This window comes from Chenopodium album, chromosome 6 (assembly GCF_948465745.1).
Source record: "Chenopodium album chromosome 6, dcCheAlbu1.1, whole genome shotgun sequence".
NCBI classification, from domain to species: domain Eukaryota; kingdom Viridiplantae; phylum Streptophyta; class Magnoliopsida; order Caryophyllales; family Amaranthaceae; genus Chenopodium; species Chenopodium album.
Window position 1 is genome coordinate 7,082,117 of NC_137839.1, and position 19,973 is coordinate 7,102,089.

The 19,973-nt window shown below is 32.3% G+C and overlaps 1 protein-coding gene across 2 annotated transcripts; it reads right to left on the bottom strand.

The window, feature by feature from the left end:
* Positions 1 to 9,156: 9,156 nt before the first annotated feature.
* LOC145635772 (AP2-like ethylene-responsive transcription factor At1g79700) lies at positions 9,157 to 15,638 on the bottom strand. 2 transcript variants are annotated; one of them, XM_081687125.1, is made up of 9 exons: positions 15,120 to 15,638; positions 14,866 to 14,948; positions 14,692 to 14,700; positions 12,714 to 12,802; positions 12,535 to 12,608; positions 12,363 to 12,413; positions 11,949 to 12,025; positions 9,774 to 9,884; positions 9,157 to 9,740 (listed from the first exon to the last, which is right to left on the bottom strand). In XM_081687125.1, the coding sequence occupies exons 1-9, from the start codon at positions 15,296 to 15,298 to the stop codon at positions 9,301 to 9,303; spliced, it is 1,113 nt and encodes a 370-aa protein (XP_081543251.1). In that variant the 5' UTR covers positions 15,299 to 15,638; the 3' UTR covers positions 9,157 to 9,300. The 2 variants fall into 2 exon arrangements, with proteins under 2 accessions (XP_081543251.1, XP_081543250.1); XM_081687124.1 differs by having other exon boundaries at positions 9,157 to 9,884.
* Positions 15,639 to 19,973: the final 4,335 nt, after the last annotated feature.

Consider the following 19,973-nt stretch of genomic DNA (forward strand, 5'->3'; position numbering starts at 1 on the left):
ACATGCACGCCCGTGCACAGTTTAGCACGTCCGTGCAGGATATTCAGCACGTCCGTGCCTGATCCTGCATGTCCGTGCAGCTTGCCCCAACCCAAATCAATTTCAAAACTGATTGTGCAGTTCAAGGCCTGCACGTCCGTGCCTAATGTGGCACGTCCGTGCAGTATATCCAGACTGAAGCAGTAGCTGATTGTTTCTCTTCTTTTGGTTGTGCACGGTCGTGCACGTAATGGCACGTCCGTGCAGTTTAGGCTGCACGTCCGTGCCAAGTCCGGCACGTTCATGCTGACCTGTAGCCGTGCCCGACTCTTGTTTTCTCCGTCTTTTTTATTTGGGGGTCTTTATTAATTACCCCTTGAGCTCATTTGTACGGCATCCAAGTTTTTAGAGCTTTCTCTTAGTTTTAATTGTAGAAACACAAATATTCTCAGATCATTAGTTAGATTTTAATTAATAGCTTGGAAATTTCAATCTCAATCATTGTAGAAGACAAGTTCCACCATTGTTATTCAAGTTGAAGCTTCTAGTAACTTTTTCTCACTCTTCTCTTCCATTTTAATTGTTTTGATTGTTAATTATTTTGCTTAATTCTTGTATGCTTAGATTGTTATTTAGCTTAATCCTTAGTTTGAATCTTGTTCATGAGTTACTTAAAATTCTTAATTGCTTTAATCTCCATGGATTGTGAGTAGTCTAATTTTCTAGGATTTGGGTAAAACCCTCAATGTAGTCATTAATTACTTGTTGCATGTGTTAATTTGGTAATTGTTGAGTGTTAATTAGTTGAGCTTAAGTGGTTTAATTGCTTAGTTCTTGTATATAGCCATTACTAGAACTATTATCCAAACTTTCTCAACAAAGAATCGAGAGATGAACTTGAGTTAGCTCCCTTATGCTTAATTGACTTGAACATGAGAATAGGAATTTCCAATCAAAGGAATGTTTTTGTCATCGTGATTATGCTTTAATACTTGTTTTATGCTTTGTAACCACGAGAGTAGGTTGTATTCATGATTCAAGTAATCCCTCTAGCTTGAGAGAGTAGTAGGGTGCTTTATATGACTTCCCCTTTATTATCCCTTAATTTATCATTGTTTGCTACATGCTATTTGTGATTTGTGACGAAGTTGAGTGGTATATCCCGAGCCCTAGAATTCTCTAATTATTGTTAATCACCCCTTAGTATTAGTTGATTTGAATTAGTACATGTTACATAAAACCAAACCAATTTCGACTTCATTTAGCTTATTTAAACGGTAGTATCTCGGTGGTTGATTCAACGCCTCTCTTGGGTTCGACCCCTTTTTTACCCTCGATATTAGCTAGTGAGACCAAGATAAGATTTTATCTTTGGTAGGCTCGACGACGGCCTATCACCTTGTGGGTCAAATGTTTTATAATTTAAGCCCATAAACACAAAGAGGCTTAAAGAAATCAGATGTTCTCATGTAAGTTTTTCTTTCTTTTCTTTTTCCTTATTTTTCTTTCTTTCCTTCTTTTCCCCTATTTCTCTTTTTCTTATTTCTTTCTTTCTTTATTTTTCCTTGTTTTTGGGAGTTCACATGCGTGAACCATCCCACGCATGGCAGCAAGTTGGCTTGCTTGAAGACCCACCTCGCCGCCACGTCACCACCTGCGCCACCTTTTGCCGGCGCCCAGCTGCGGCCACCACCCCTCGGTGGTTATCTCTCTCCTCCTTTATCTTGTTTTAATTATTACCCTATAATTTTATAATTTGGGTTTTTGATTTTAATTGTTTAAACATGATTAATATATTTTTATAATTGTGTTTTGAATTTTGATGATTAAATATTGTAAATTTTAAATTATAAAGTGTTTAATTTTAAGATTTTATAAAGTATTAAAAGCTAGGGTTTTAATTATTAAAGTGTTGATTTTTTAGGGTTCTAACTTATAATTGATTTGGGGGTTTTATATACCCATTGATTGTAAGTGATAATAAAGCTTAAAGATTGTATCTTTATGGAGTTTTGATGAAGTTTTAATGGGTTTTTGACTAAATTATAATGCTGAAATTTTATTTAAAGTAGTATAATTGTGGTTTTATGAAAAGGGTTATATTACCCATTAAAGAAGAGTTTAATTAGGGGTTTTAAAATAATTTTTCAGATTATTTTAAGTAGTCTAAAGTGAGTTTAAGTTGCTGGAAATTGTGTATACAAGGGTAATTAATTTAGTATTATTGTCCCTTCATGTAGGAGACTTGGTTCGGGAATTGTTGTAGAGTACTCGGCTATTTTAATAACTTAATTGAGATACGTTCGCGTACTTAGCATAATTATGTTGGTGTGGTAGCATGCTAAATGTGTTTGATTGATTTCAAGTAGTATCATGCTAGGTTTGGAATGGAAGTTATGATTTGGATGTTATTGGTGATTGGATTATGAAACATGATTTATTTGTGATGGATTATTGAATGAAAATTAATAGTTTGGAATATTATTTATGAACCACATATTTATTTGTGGCATGTTAGAGAGCATGTTTAATTTGGTTTGGAATATTGAAAAGGAATTTTATTTTGGTTCATACAATTTTTATTGATGTTATAAGCACGAGGAAAAAGCTATTTAAGTGTCTTTGTACACGAGGAATAAATTATATTTTGGTATCTTAGTGCACTTAAGGTGTTTTTAACACCGAGGGATAGGATTTGTGGCGCTTTATGCGTTTAAGGTGTCATTGGCACCGAGGTAGAATTAAAAAAGATTCAACATTAAATATTATGTTGTCACTAATTATTCAAGAATTAAACTGGTATATTTGGTTGATTGAATAATTATTGTTGATTGAATGAGTATGGTTTGAGAGTCATCACCAAGTTTAATAATCTGTAAATAACGTAAAGTGAAAGAGATTACGCACCAAAACTCTTGGAATGTATATACCTTGAGTATGAACATATGGAGGGAGTTATGGGGTTTTATATTTAACCATAACTTCTACTGGAGTACAAGACGCTGTACATTCCTTTTATTATTATTATGCGCAGGAATTCCGCCACCTATGTGTGGTTATTGATGTTGGCACGGTTAGCTCCCATGTCAGTAACCTCAATTTATTTAGGGGAGGTTGAGTGGGAAGCCCGTTCGATGCGCAATCAACACTAAATAAATTATTTAGTGGTCTATTTGAGAAGTCTTACTGAATGTTGTGCGTGCTTGTAAACAGGTGCATTGAGGTAAGTGTGTGTTGATAGGCGAAAGCATGTTAGTGTGTTTAAAATACGCTTATGTACTCAGCTTTGCTGATTGTGTGTGTTTGTGTGTTATTGGCATTGTTTTTATCTTGGCCCTATAATGAACCATTTCTAATGGAGAGTAGTGGAAACAAGTAGAGAGAAACTTTTCAGGTATTGAAGCATATTCATGACAGGGCATGAGTGAAGAACGAATCATTCTAGTTTTCATAAGTATATAATGTGTTTAATGCTTTAATTATTTATGATGTTATAATTATGCTTGACTAACGTAAGGTTTTGAGTTTGGTTTGGTTTTAATAAGGGCCTATAATGGCTCCAAGTTGTAGATTGATTTTATTTTACTCTGTTTGACTTTGGTTTGACTTTGCTTTCGTTTGGTTGACTTTTTAAGTTTACTTGTTTTGAATGTTTTTGAAGGTAGTCTTCTGCTGTGTGTCTTTGATAGTTGCCTTAGCCGTTTTCACGGTGGCGGTAATATCTTAGATATTCCTATTTAAAGTTTTAAACAGGGCAAAACAGATATTTTAAAAGAAAGGAATTTCTAGGGTGTTACAGATTTCCCCACCCTCACCCCCACTCCCCTGTTTTACACCTCAATACCAACTCTAACCTTAATTGAATCCTCTTCATTGTGAAGGAGGCAGAGAAAAATACGGAGGTTGAAGGATTTAGGATGAGGGAAGATAGAGTAGTTGGAGTTGAGGATAGAGAAAAGGTAGTGTACTTCTGTAGGGAATAATTTCAAGCCTTTAAAATCCCACTAGCTTGAACCCCACTGTGATCATACACTAAAGTACGGTGGCGTCCAAAAGGGAAGAAGATAGAGCAAAAGAGTCGCCAACAAGTTTTTTAAGGAACTTGTAAACCGTTCACGAGGGGAAGGTTACACCCCTTAACGATCCAAGAGATCGTCACTCCATAAGGTCATGAACCAAAATAGGGTTCGGGGATGATGGTACAAATCCAACCTAAAATAAATTGAACCTGCCCTAATAATAGGCCTCTACTTTATTCTGCTCGTATTCATGTGCGCTTTCTTATTAACATACAAGCAATTGGATTAACCCTAAACCTGTTTAATCTATGTTGGTTGAATATTAATGCACAAATAAACTATTATTGGCGATCACTTGAATTTATAATCACAATTAACCTAACAAGATTATTAATTATCTTATTAAGCGTGATTGCAAATACCAATTCCCTTTAAACATGCAATAAAAGGTGATCAAGCAATAACAATATAATATAATATGTATCAAGCAACATAATAAATAATCAACATCATTAATAATAATAATAATCATAAAATAATAATCATAAAAATAATCATGTTAAAGAATAGCAAGATCCTAGGCATGATACTAACAAGATTAATAACAAACCCTAGCATGTCACTAAACAATAAAAATCAAAGCTTTAACCCTAACATGATACTAACATGAATTAATATTAGGAAGAATATAGGAAGCATCGTACTTTTAATCATACTTGATATCAAATTTACCCTAAACATGATACTAGGAATTTATTGTTGTCACCCCAAACATCAAATTAAGGAAAACATCCTAACATGATACTAGGAATCAAAATAACAATCTAAGCATGATTTCTACATCATAATATCAATTAAACCATTAAAGTACTTACTTGGATGCCTCGTACCTCTTTCTAATAACAAAATACACACGTTAGTAACTTCAAGGAAAATAATAAACAAACAATTAAATTAAATAATTGAAATAGAGATTTGGGACCAAACCCTCGGAAATTAAAACCTTTCACGTCTAGGGCGAAGGCAACTTCGAATATGGCTAGGTGTTTCTAGATCTTGTGAATGCGGAATTTTGTATGAAAAAGCAAGAAAGAATTGAAGAAAGAAGAGAATGCTAAAGAATTAACGTTATTGAAAATTGATGAATAAATAATGAAGATGAATGAATTGCGAATGAAAACTATGGAAACTTGTGAATGAAGAGAGTTGATGAATGGTGAGAATTGATGATGAAAACGGAGTTTTTGATACGATATTTATAGAGAAAATCATCCAAAAAAGATAATTTAACAAAACAGAGTCTGAAGATCGAAAATCAACATTGGCGCCAATGCTATTTGATCTTGATTAAAACTCTGAAGAGTCCTAATTGAATTAGGAATGAAAAGAACCTTCTAGAATGTTCTAGAAGACTAAAACCATTCCTAATTGCATTAGGAATGATAAATTATATTAGGCCCTCCCCTAGATCATTGGGCCGTACATAAAGCTCAAACCGGGCCCAGTTTAATTAGTAAATTGGCCATAACTTCCTCAATATTCATCGGAATTGGGCTTATAATATATCGTTGGAAAGGTCTTTGCAAGCCCCATCCAACTACACCATTATTGGACCCATATCATGGACCAACCAAACTGGATTGGCTGTTTTCTTAAAATAAAGTTTTCAAAAACAGGGAGGAGAGAAAAGAAATAAAACTTTCCGCAACACTAAACCTTTCCACACTTTCGTTTCATTCGATCACTACAAGAAAATAACCTTTTTGTAGCGATTATTTTAACCTTTAGTATCAATTGTAATTGCAACAAAAGGCTTTCCCAATGAATGGTCATTCGATACAATATCCCCCGTTGCCTTAGCCTTTAGTAGTGGTTTTCAATATCGCTGGGGTTGGCCTCAATAATCGATACGAAAAACTACATCCAATCGTGGTGATTATTGTAGCGATTACAATTGCTATAAATGTTTAACTCATTTTCTTCAGAAAAAAGAAAAAAAAACCATGCGTATGATCTTTACAAGATTCGAACATGCAACCTCATACTCTTATATTAAATGTTTTACCAATAAGCTATGACATATTTTATGTATTCTTTGTCAAACAATATTTATATATCTAGTGTTGAAAAGGCTTTTCGTATCGATTTTTAGGATTTAGTGGCGATTGTAAATGATACGATTTCTCAAAATTATATAAATGTGTAAAAATAGTGTGGATATGTATTATTATGCTTTGCGTATCGATTTTATATGGGAAAACCATGGCGATTGTAAAAATGATACGACATCCTTGATTATTTCACAAACATACTTGCATATTGTAGCGATTGAACAATCGCTACGAAATAATCGCTACGAAAAGTGATTTTTCTTGTAGTGGATTATGATTCAACGTGAAAGGCACTCATCACTGGGTTTGGTTTTGGGGAGACACAAATGGGTGTCTACAACTTCACCGGAGGAGTAATGGAGAATGGAGGAGTAGCTGCCATTAAAGCATTAGTGGATGAAGTTTGTGGACATCATGGTGGCGGTGGGAGGGGAGAGGAGAGTGAAGGATTAGAGTAGGAGGAGCAGTGGCAGGAGAGAAATTAAAGAGTAGAGAAAGAAACCTAAAGGTGGTAATAGGAAAGGGAGGGTCGTGGGGGTTTATGGTGTAGGGGGAGAATGGAAGAGAAACCCAATAACCCCTGACCATCTCCAATGGTGAGACTCAACTTTGAGTATTTAAATACAAAATGAGTTGTTTTTTTTACCTCCAATGGTAATACTGTACCCACTTCTCAATTTAGCAACTCATGTGAAGTATAATTTCCCAATGGCGAGACTTTCTAAAAATATACAAATGTCACTTTCAATTTATGGTCCACCAAATCTATTTGTTTTTTTTAATATGAAACACTATAAGATTAAAAAAAAAAGGTACGTAAAACTTAAATAAATTACAAAATATATTAGAATATTGACAAAAGCCTCACACTTTTTGTCAAATGAGACTCAAAGTTGAGTATCTAAACTTAACAACTTTCTTTTGGAGTTGCCAACTTATTGGTATGCAAAAATACTCTCTTTCTCCTAAAAATACTAACTTGAGTCTCACCATTGGTGAGGGTCTAACACTAACGAAGTAACCTCCATGATGGAAGGTCACACCGTGTGTCCAACCACATATGAAAATTTGTGAATAATTCGTGATTATCAAAGATAATATATGTTTTTTTTTCTTTTTTACAATTTATCAAAGGAAAAATTAAATAATAGAGGCTTACTAAAGAGAATAACTTTTAGGAAAAATTGCTAAAAACAATACAACCTTTGGCCCATTCTTTTTTAATAATACAACCTTTAGATTATTTTGTAATAATACAACCTTTAGGGGGTGTTCATTTTAAACAAGATAAAATCAAATTTTCGGTGGACTTTGAGGTTAGGAAAGGGGACGAACGAGTTTTTGGTGGTGGGGATGAGAAAGGATGGAATATCCCCTCCCCTTCTCCCACCTCAAAACTCACCGAAAATTCGATTTTATCTTGTTTAAATTATTACAAAATAATCTAAAGGTTGTATTATTAAAAAAGAATGGGATAAAGGTTGTATTATTTTTAGTAATTTTTCAATATTAATTAATTAATTTAGTAACATATTTCAGGGAGAGTGCCGCTTTCGCTCCTTGAACATTATATAGATGTTTACCCATTAACCCTTTCGGAAATCTTATTTTTTTACTTACAGTAAATTAAATGTAAAATAAAAAAAATATACATAATATAAGATTCAGCCTACTCCACACAAAATAAATAACTGGATTATATTTTATATTAAAAAAATTTATTAAAATAAATTATGAAAGATTTGATAACAAGAAAATGGAAACTAAAAAAAAAAGTCAAATAAAAGAAGATACAAAGTCGAACACAAAGGATAAAGAAAGACAATTTGATATTGACGCCTCGTTGGTATTTCGATGACCGATAACCACCATAGGGTTCGTTGGGAGAAAGGGAAAGTGAGAAATCCATCGGTATTCTATTACATTTTTATTATTTTTATTTTTAAATGTTCTTAAAAAAACGAATGAAAATGTTCCCTGAAAAATCCCCAAATCATGCTAACTGTTCCGTTCCAACCAATAGTGTTCCCATGACTTCCTATTTGTCCCAATCTCGTGCAATCTCCAATAATACATGATACATTAGTCAGGGCAGTCACACCACTTATTAGGCGTCTACGTGGAAATTAATTAGGTGGAAAATCAACACACAAATTTGCATCTTTATTGTGTTTTTTTTTAATATTTAATTTACTTGTCAAACAGATGATTTAATATACGTATTAGTTCTTTAGCTAGACTAATTGAACTTTTTTAGTCAGACTAATTGAACATGTTTATATAAAAGATAGATAAGTTAATTTGTCAATTCAAAACATTGGTTATATATTTTTCTTTTTATTTGCATGATAATAGTAATTTGGTGAACTAATTAAATGATACAATATATAAAAAACATCCGACTTTATGTCATGCTAACTTTTTTCACTTCATCCTCACTTTGCCCCCATCGGAAGATAAGTTTAGGCACCACTATTTTATATTATATATATATATATATATATGTAACAAGGTAACAAAGAACGAAGGCAACAAAGAGGGAGTAGAATTGTTATCAAACAGCTTGTATGCTTTTAGTGGAACTAGAATTGTTTCCAAATGAGCCTCCATTGCATGCATACTTATATGCCTCTTGGCCTTATTCTAGAAACTTCTATGGCTTAGAGACTTGCACTTTACAAGGCTATCCTATGTATAACGCTTTTAAAGTTCTCCACATTATTCCTACCAAGTTTTAACAAGAGAGCACTAAAGGTCTCTAGAACATTACAACAAGGAACAACCTATTGCCTTGAATGATAAACAACATCTGCTAATTAAAATAAATAAATAAATAAGAAGGGACTGGTAATATATATAATAGATAATTGACAATGAATTTAATAATAATTATCATTCTAAAAAAAGAAATATTTAATAATAATTATAAAAAGAATTACTCAGCTCATTTCCTAATTAAAAAAATTGTCCCCTTTGCATTTGCCTTCTCTAGGGGAAAAAATGCAATCAATACCAACCTTTTTCAAAAAAAAAAAAAAAAAAAAAAATAGGAAAAAAAAAACACGTATAGTATTATTCAATATGTACCAAACATAATAAATAATGTGACTACCTATGCTATTTAGAAATTGAATAGTGTATAGTATAAATGTTGAAATCTTGATAAAACCCCATGCATGTATCAATCACCTTCAATCGTAACATTGTGTGCTAGAAATGCACATCTCAATTTGTTCGGCCTCCATAATATCAAAATCACATAAAAGCGAGCTAAGATCACTGAAGAAATCTTTTTCATTGTTTCCCACATCATCGATAGAACCACCACCTTGATGACCATCCACACACGAATATAGATTATCATTTGTCACACTATATTGCAACAAGTCATCATATTCATTATTGAAACCTAGCAACATAGACGAACAATCAACTGTTGGCTGTTGGTGACTGCTCCATAATAGTTCGTCCATGCTAATAGCATCATCTACTTGATCATGGGTAATTTGCTCAATTGATGATGTGCATTCTAATAACAAGCTTTGATTGCCACTACAAGTAGAGCCACTACTATCCTCCACTAGCTTGGAATTGCTTGGTTTAACTTCATTATTATTATTATTAGGGCTTATTGGTTGATCTTGATCATCATCACATGAAATGTTTGGTTTGTCCAAATTAATGTAACGGCTAAGGTCAAAGTTTGTGACAGCATTGAGTCCCCTATATTGAATTGCTGCAATATCATAGGCTGTTGCTGCCTCTTCTTGTGTAGCTGTTTTATGACAACAAAAATGAATAGTTATAAGTACAACAAATCAAATTAAATTAAATAAATAGGTGTGTAATTTAGTTGAGAGTTGGAAAGATTTGATGTTATTATAAATAAATAAATTTGATAAAGTATCATCATATATTATGTAACCGTTGAAGTTGTTGAACTTCTCTAACTAAGTGACAATGACATTATTGGCAAGATTTGCTATATTATTCATTATTATTTGAATCTAAGTAGGATGGAATAGATCCTCTTTGATCCGGTTATTGGGCGGTCTTATATGTTATAATTAGAGTATATGATAAATAACTAGTTAGTGACCCGGGCGATGCCCCGGATTATATTTTAGATGATTGTGGATATAGAGTGATCGAAACATATAGCTTTTAATATTATTACTCCATATTACACAAATTAAAAGAATCAATAAATTGAATTGACCACAAATATCAATCCACAATGTTTTTCTCTAGATTATTTGATAGTTTAAAAAAGTCATATTTTTTGTAAATCATAGATTACCATTATAGTCCTAAAAAATTATACAGTTTATACTCTTATCCTACTATACCATCGTTTTTTTCCCTCTCTATAAAGAGTCCAATGTATATAGTATATTTTATTTTTTTTCTTATCATATCTCTTCGTAAAGTGTCAACCAAAATCAGTCAGTCGAACAATAGTGCAAATAACACACACACACACACACAAATATAAAAAAAATCATATAAATAATTGAAAACTAAGAGGAATGACATCTAATCACAGAATGTGTAAGCTATATTTCAACAAATGATCAACTTGTGTAAGAAGACATTTTAACACTACACACCGTTGATTGATATGATAGTAAATTAAACGGTAAGAAACCTTATTAGTAGTGTATAAAAACTATTGGGGAAGGTAGATTACAATTTTTATAGTATAACCTGTACAATTGTTATAAATCTACATATAAGCATGTTATTTTTTTTTTTTAATTTTTTTTTTGAAAGGAGATAAGTATAGCATATAGATTTAAACAAATACTATACAAACTAATGATATATAAAAACTAATGTTCTTACAAAAAAGATGCTAAGAAAGTCATGCCACTTCAGAATTACCCGTCTTTACTCGAACAATACTATAGAGAATTATGCACTACTATTTTACTAAGAGCAGATGAGCGATTATTGTAACAAATTTTTGGTATTTCTGACCACACAACCACAATAGCAAAGTGTTTTATTTTATAGTGATAGGATAAGTGTCAAAGTACTAATATTAAAGTTTTAATTTGATTATAATATTAAAAAAAAGGTGTAATTCAGCCATTAATTTCATAATTAAGTCATTAAATATTTAACATTATAATATGAGGCAATTCAACAGTTTTTTGTAATTACTATTTTAATGATTCCAATACTTCAATTGAGTCCAAATAATTAGAATAGTAATTTTTTTTTAAAAAAAACACTTTGAATTGCTTCATTTTATAACTGCTAAGTAAATGTTTTAATTTTTTTTTTTTTTTGAATAGTAATGTTTTAATGTTGAATACATAAATCACTATAATTGACAATTATGGTAGCATTAATAATGCCGTTTACAAACTTTATGGGAGTTTTTTTTTTTTTTTTGTTTTTTTTTTTTTTTTTGTTATTGGGTTCGAATGACATGGATATGACATGGCGAAATGTAACAAAAAAAATTGACACATGGCGAAGTGACACTCATTACCTTTGAGTTTTAATAATAATATTGATTGATTTCTTTAACCAACTAAGATACTTGATTAATGATTATTGATTATAAACTACAGATTAGTCGATTAGATAGAATAGTCCGTACATATTAATTATGGAGAAAAAAAAAAATTAATACAACGGGGTTTCACTTATATTCATTAAATGTACGTGGAAACTATTTGACAGAAAGTGATTGAGCTATAAATGAGAAAACATGGTCTAACTTCTTTTTTAGGCTATAAAAATAGTATGGAGAAAAAAAGAAAAGAAAGTATATAAAATTAATTGTGAAATAGCAACAGGATGAACATAATGTACAAGAGGAAGGTACCATATGTCCCGAGATAAAGATATTTATTGCCAAGCACCCTGCCAATCCGAGCTTCCCATCTTCCATTGTGGTGATGTCTGAACAAACACCCCCAAAAAATTAATATCCAATGTAATTAGCCTCTTTTCGTCGGTAGAGTTGATCATAAATTAGGTTAGGCGAAGGTATAGATTATTAGTCTGTTTTGACTAGCTAGATGTTTAACCTATTAGAGAATAAGGTTCAAATTAAGTTGAAAACTCGGTAGAATTATTATTTTGGCCTAGCTAGACACACCCTTAGGAATAGGCCGGACATTCTGATCAAGTCGAGCTATGATCAGAATAGACTCTAAAAGCTTATTGCCAAACATGTCATTAGTTAAGGACTCAACTACTCAAGGTACGTAATAGAAAGCGAGCTTGTGTTAATTACCTTGCAACTCCTCTATATTTTGACACCCCTCTTGAAAAACCGTTACTTTTCCTGAAATGTAAACAAACATTTCCAATTATATATAATCGTTTATGAAACGTTCCTCCATACCATATTAGTACAAATAAAAATTCAAAACAAATAAACATAAAAAAATAACATTATTTCATACCTTCTTAGTGATCCTAAATATTCTTCTCTTGACAAACCATCCATCTCCTTCATTTCATTCTCATAAGTTGATAGCTACATTTAAATATAAAAAGTAAGCGAATAATCTAATATATGATTATAGATTTTTTTTTTTTTTAAAAAAAAATAAAAATAAAAAGAGTAGAATTTATGTCTTACTGAAAAATTTAAAATGGTATCTTTGCCCCAATATTTTAGTGCTGCCAAGTCGTAAGCTCGCGCAGCTGTTGATTCATCATCATAAGCACCTAATCAACCAAATTGACCAGTAGTGTTAATTAGAATATGATACTCCGTATGTAATTAAACTCGAGTAGATAATACGAGTATATATAGATGCTCTGATTATTGATTATAATAATTTAAGACGAAGGGAGTATTAATAGCAATCTAAAAAAGTCACTTTTTATTTCTTAAAAAAAAATAAAACACTTTTTATTTTCCTAAAAAAGACACTTTTTATATTCCAAAAAGATGAGCCTTTGATATTTATTTTAAGACGGTTAATTATAGGTTTAGAAACACAAATAGAACACGGACTTTGTAAGTGATATGTTGAGTAGTGTAGACTAACATGTAAGGTTTCTCCCAAAGTAGATGAGAATGGAAAAGGAAAGAGAACATCATAAGTCATATATATAACCGGAATGCTAGGATTATATCCTTACATTCGCACATCTTCTATGTATCAATTCTAAAAATACCCCGTTGAATTTTATTTATTATTTTTTTTTTCAAGTCAAGTTAGGGTTCAATACTTTTTTAAAAAAAGGAGAATAATGGGTGGAGCTACATGTAGAGTAAGGAGTGCAAATGAACCCATTTAATTAAGAGTGACATCTAGTATTTACGTGTACACAACATTAATTTAAGAGAAACATAAAGAGTCTAATCATAATGAAGAGTATTATCCAACAGTAACACTAACAATTCTAATTGACTTTTCTCCCCAAACTTAAACCTAATATTGGTGATATAACTCTAGCTAAAGACTATTTTCTTGATGATTGAAGAGACTAGAGCATAGTACATTGATGTAGATCAGATAAAACGTAATCTCATGTATTGAGTATCAAACAATAATATTATGATTATTACGTACATGTATAAAATAGATATTTAATGTCAAACTAAATTTGTTGGACCCACTCACTTTGTGATGTTAAAATTTTTAAACAATGTCATTGTTAATGTTGACCAAGCTCACATTCTAAGCATGAATTGCAACAGTCCAAATTCACTATTAATCTTTTTTGAGATGTGGGTTAACTTCGATCAAGTTTTCTTTGGATTAATTTTTATCAATATTATAATAGAAAATAGGGCCATCCATCTTTTTGCTTCATTATGATCAAGTTATCAACTTATGCATTAAAAGTTAAACAAGTGTGATCATGTAGCTTGTTTTAGTCACATTGGTCTAGTAAAAGGATTGACAACAAGATTAGTAGTTGAAGTAGAACATTATGTTTTTGTATTATTGGGAGCCCACTCATATCCCCACAAATTGTGAAATTTGGAAACTATATAAGAAGTGGTCCACGTTTTTTAAACCCCAAAAGCAACACCTTTTTTCACCTTCGGTTCGTCTTATGTGTAACTTTGGAATTTTTATATCTCACAAATATTACACCAAACTTACATATAATACAAACCGGAGGTAGTAAAATGAAATAAAATAGGTTTAGACAACCTAATAAAAAGGAATAATTATAATCGCTTACAGTTTCATACTAATACCAACCGTATGAGGATCCTTAAATAATGGGTAAATAAATTTACAATTCGAATACCATATCAAAATTCACAAATAAATTAAAGATGAATGAGATTTGAATATGAATGGTTAAACTTTATGGATTAGATTCATATCTATCAATATCATCTCTTTACATGCGCATATGTTCCTTGTACACCTCACAAAGATAATTAAGACACCCTTTTTTATTTATTTATTTATTTTTTTTATTTGGTCATATTTCGCATAATTTATACGCGTTAATTTTTTTTCTACAATTAGCATATTTATTTCTAGATAATTGTTCATAATGGAAAAAATGTCACTTTCCAAATTGACCTTAGACATTCTATCAAAAAGAAATTAAAAATAAATTTACAATAAAATACAAAGACATACCAAGATATACTGCGGATTCAAAAGTGTTCCAACCCGAATTTGAAGCATTCCAACAATTACAGAAAAGAAGGCAAAACAAATTGATCAGTATCACTAAAAAAAACAGATCAAAAACAGCTAATATTAATTAATAAAACTTCAAAAAAAATAAAGTAAATAAAAATGAAAATAAACCTTGTCTTCCTTTCTTCTTCTGTGTATCATTCCAGCAGTCTTTATCCCATAAATGTGCTTCATATCTTCCTGTCCACCTATGCCTATCAAAATAATACCTTGATCAATTAGCTACGTGCATGCACCACCAAAAGTCTGGCTCGCTTCAACAAAAAAGCGCGCCACTTTACAAGTAATTTGAGACAGAGGGAGTATAATTAACACTGCATAGAAGTATAGTACATATACTATAATACAATCGTAATAAAGATTACCTTGTAACACCGCGATAATTGGAGCTACGTTGGAAAGGGGACTCTCTAGGCAAACTTTTCCTTGTTCGCTTAGTTTTCGTGCTCGAAATTTTAACAAAATCATTCGTAGTAGTAGTAGTAGTTGTTTTAGTATTATCTTTAGAATTGCTCTTTTGATTTCTCTTTGCTGCTTTTGCCATGTATTTTCTGTTTAGGAAAAGAGGGGAAAAAAAAATCTTCAAAAATGGCAAATTATGAGGGCAGGTAGAAGTTGTTGTAGTTATGAAGGTTTTATTTTGGTATTAAAAGAGGGTTTAATTAAAAGGGTAATGAAGAAATAGAAAAAGAGAGAAGAATTTTGGCATAAGATTTAAGAGTATAGAATTTAGAGTTTATATATATATTTGTTGTATAACTACCATGGAGATTTTGGGGCCTACGATTCCCATGCATTAGGTGTAAATACTAAATAGTGAAGTCTAAGTACGGGTGAGTTATTTAAGGAGTAGCATATGATTTAGTTTGACTTGTATGCTTCTTTGTCTTTTAGAGATTTCGATTTTTTTTAAAAGTATAATTTAGCGAAAAAGAACTCTTTACGAAGTATATGTATTTAAAAATATTAATGACAGTGATTCTTAAAGAGTGAGACAGAGAGTCATAAAGGATCGATAATGATGTAAGGCAGATTTGATCTCCATATTAGGTATCACCCCTCAATAATAAGTAATAGTTTAACCAACTAAGCTAAATGGTATCCAAGATGCAGTCTGTAGAATGAAAAGGGATAGCGAGAGAAATGAAAACTCTCAACTTCCCGCCAAACTTTACACATCATTGAAAACCATGCACATAATTCAAGAGACAAATAGATAATTCATGTGAAAATCTGAGAACCGAGAGAAAAACCACCAATTTGTAGTAAGATGTTCGATGATGGGCGTACAAAGCTCCTTGAGATCTTTCTTGAGCTTTCTCTCGGTTAATATCGGAAATTAGTCTGCCTTGAAGGACTCCGGTGCAACTTGCTTGTAGCTCTAAATACAAGCCTTTAGCCTCCAAAAATAATATTATGCCCTGTGCTCTATACACAGTTATTTACCATTTCCACACCATACCTAGATAGAAAGGCCCTAAATTCGATCAAATTGATAAACTTATTAGTGCTTATTTAATTTACACGGAAATTAATAAATTACTATTAAAAGTTTTTATTTAATTTTATATATGAATAATATCGACTTGCTAGTTAGCATTAAAAATTAGAATTTTCAATTCTAGCTCACAAATCATAATTGACTATAGGAAGGCTTGATAATCTATCCAGTAATTTTCTACTTTACATGAATTTAAATTTTCTCTTATCTATTAATGGATATATTATACACCCATAATCCATAGTTGGATAAAGTATGTATATATAGTTTAAACAAGCAAATAAAATAAAGTTGTATGAATTGAATCGATAATCAACTCACAAAGGCACAAAGCTCATCCTCATATATAAACTTTTTCTTTTATCCATTCCTAGCCGACATAGGTTTTAATCATGGGCATAACTAAAAAGAAATTAAACATTAATATTCATATTCATATTGTTTTTCACTTTGATACCATCATTGTCACTTTGTGTAACTCTCCTCACTCTAGTTGAATAAAACTATCATGAAAAAAAGGTGTCATTAATTTATATGAAGATAAGATTATAATCAAGCCCCCAAATAAAAACTAGTGACTTTGATGTACCACTATGAAAAGTACTAATCTTTGGCTTTAGCTTAGCCACACCAATTCTAATTAAACCGGCCTATACATATACTTTGAATACACACCTTTGTCTAAAGTCATTCGCCACATTTTTCACATCCTTGTTTAAGATATGGAACACACGATTTTTCAACAATGTATTCGATTATCTCAACAACACTTTCTTAATACAAGTATGTGAGAAATAAGATAATTATTTTCAAATGGTTCAATATTTGCTCGTATAGCTTAAAATAGAATTGAATAAAATATCCACCACACAAAATTCGACAAATTATCTTTTTATCATCATGTAGTACTATCCACTATTAAGTGAAAAAAAGACTCGACATAGTAAGATCATCATGAGCCTAGGCACTCTTGAGTGACAATTGACAAGTCAATTTCCATTATAATCTTGTCAAACACTAGAATTGAGCACAAGAAAATTATGATTTAATTCAATTAGATAACCTCTTTTTTGTTGTGCAAGAATTACATGATTTAATTTGTATTGCTCCCCAATATAAACTTTCTATATTTACCCTAAAAAATAAATGTTACATCTAAGTAGTTAGACCAATAAAACCATGTTTTCATGGTTTATATTCATAAATTCCTTTAGTTGGTTGAATTGTTTACCATAATGCCGCAAATAAAGGTGTCAAAAGAGTAGGACCATTGATTTTATGTAGACCAATATATTTTGTTAACATAGCTTAGCTTGCTTATTGAATTTGAATTTGGTAAGCAAATTGCTGGCTAATTATTATATTGGACACGTAATTTGGCTTATTTTGGAATAAACAGATCACCTAAAAAACATAGCTTGTGACATTAGTGAAGAAATTAAATTAAAGTATCTAAGAGAATATATTTTGTATTGTAAAAATTATAATATACTTATAGCTAAAGTAATTGAGTAGCTTATTTATTTATTTATAATTTGTTAAAATATTAATTGACCAAATCACTTTCTAGAGCTTTCTATGATGCTTTATTGAATGTCTTCATGCAGGTTGGTATGTTGTTTGTGTCTTTTCCCATACTTTGTCTCATTTCATTTTGTGGTTTGCACGAAGAGAAGAATAAGTGTACAAATTGATTATATGTGCATTTAGAAGTTGATTAAGCTCAATTATATGTACTCGAAATAAGAACTTTGGTGCATGATGTTTGATCAAGCTAAAATTGTATGGAAATTGTAAAAACCAAGTTCATTTTTATTAGACAAACATGTTTAATTTGGAGGTTTGAAAGTTCAAAGTGAAAACACAGTTGGCCCTAATATATACCACATTTTCAATGATAATATGATTTTAAACTTGTCTAGGAGACCCATCATTCTCATATGATTTTGGGAGATAAAACCTTATTTGATCTTGTGAAGGGTGCAGCCTAGAACTATATTTAATAACATAATATGCATATTTATGAAGCACATACAAAAGAATGGACACCCTTCCTTAGCTTGCATAAAAAATTAACGCTGAGCATTTAGAGATCGGGTGAATAAAACTAAGTACTCTGTATATTTTTAACTTGTCTTTCACTCTTGTGTAGGAAACAAAGTATCAGCTTTAGGCCCCGTTTGATTTGATGAAAAATATTTTACCTTACAAAACCAAGGAAGCCACATTTTCCTTCCTTCTCCTTAATTACCTCATTTTTTTTTTTACTTCCCTCTCATCCATCCTCATCACGTTCCCATTTCTATTTTTTATTTTTTCTTAAACTTTTCTTGTATGCAACCAAACAAAGGATAACTAATTTGCAATTGTACTTTTCCTTGAAATATAATTTCCATGAAAACTAATTTTTCATTGAAAATATTTTACATCAAATCAAATGAAGCATTTGCTTCGACTAGAGGTGTTTCGGGGGTTTTTGTCCCTCGGGAGAGTTACAACACTGAAACTGGATTCAACTGAGGATGCCTGTACCTGCAAAGCAAACGGTCCGCCGGATGGTCGGTGGTCCGCCTCCGAAGATTAAGTCAGTAAATATTCGGAGATAAAACGTGCGGAAGTAAAGTTATCTGCTTGGATTCCAAGCTCAGGTAAAGTGCTGTGTGTTCCTTGAAAACGACAGCTCTGTGGTAAGTGACGTATTGTCTCGTATTGTGTGTCAAAAATTCTCTCTCTATTTTCGTGTGTCGTCATAAATGACGTAATGTCCCTATTTATAGGGAAAAGTGTGCCCTCCTAGGATCTCGTGACCTAAGAGTTAGGTCACGCCGTTTTGCGGCGCCTCGGGTTTTGGGCCTTAGAAGGCCGCCATCCCAGGGCCAATACCTGAGTGACACGTGTCTCTGTGCCCAAAAGGATTCTGAAGCATCTTTTGGGTGACACGTGTCGCCGACTGAATGGTCCCTGCTGGACCTTCAGTCCACGTAGGACGGAGAAGAGTCCTCCCTCCACGTGTCATCATTCCGTAGGTCCAAATGGCACCTATATGGAGGACACGTGGCACTTTCTGATTGGGCCACTTGGCCGGGTATAAAATACCCAAATCATTTGCCCCTCACAGGGGACACGTGCATTGCACGCGACTCCTGTGACAGGTGTCAGTATCTGAGTGGTCAGATTCAAAAATTACTGGAGGGAAAAATTAGGGTTTTTACCCCCTATAAATAGTAAGGTTTGACCCCCCTCTTGGATTCACACCTTGGCGAATCTTTGGAGAATCTTGGACTTTTTGACTTAAAGAATCTCAAAATTCCCTAAGCGTTTTTCAAGCATCCGACACTCGGCTACCAGTTCGACTGTTCTTTAGTCAACCAGGCGTCTTTCTCCCTTCTTCTAAAGGTAACGCCTGTATTTTCTTTTTACTCTTCATTTTTTCTTTGTTTTCGAAAAAAATGGTTCCCCAATTGCATGCGGCACGGCGTAGGATAGTGATCAGCCGGTCACCGGGGACGGTTGAATCTAGAACTAGCAGTGCCGAATGCTTGGCCAAAGATCCTGCTTTGCGAACTTCTCCGAATCCGACCGTTTCCGTGTCTGTGCAGGACACTATGGCCAGGACCAAAAGAACAGCAAGGCAGTGTAGCTCCGATGGAGTTTTCTACCATTCGGACGGGTCGACTGTTTATTCAGACGGCTCAATAAGAGTGCCTCAAAGTGAGCT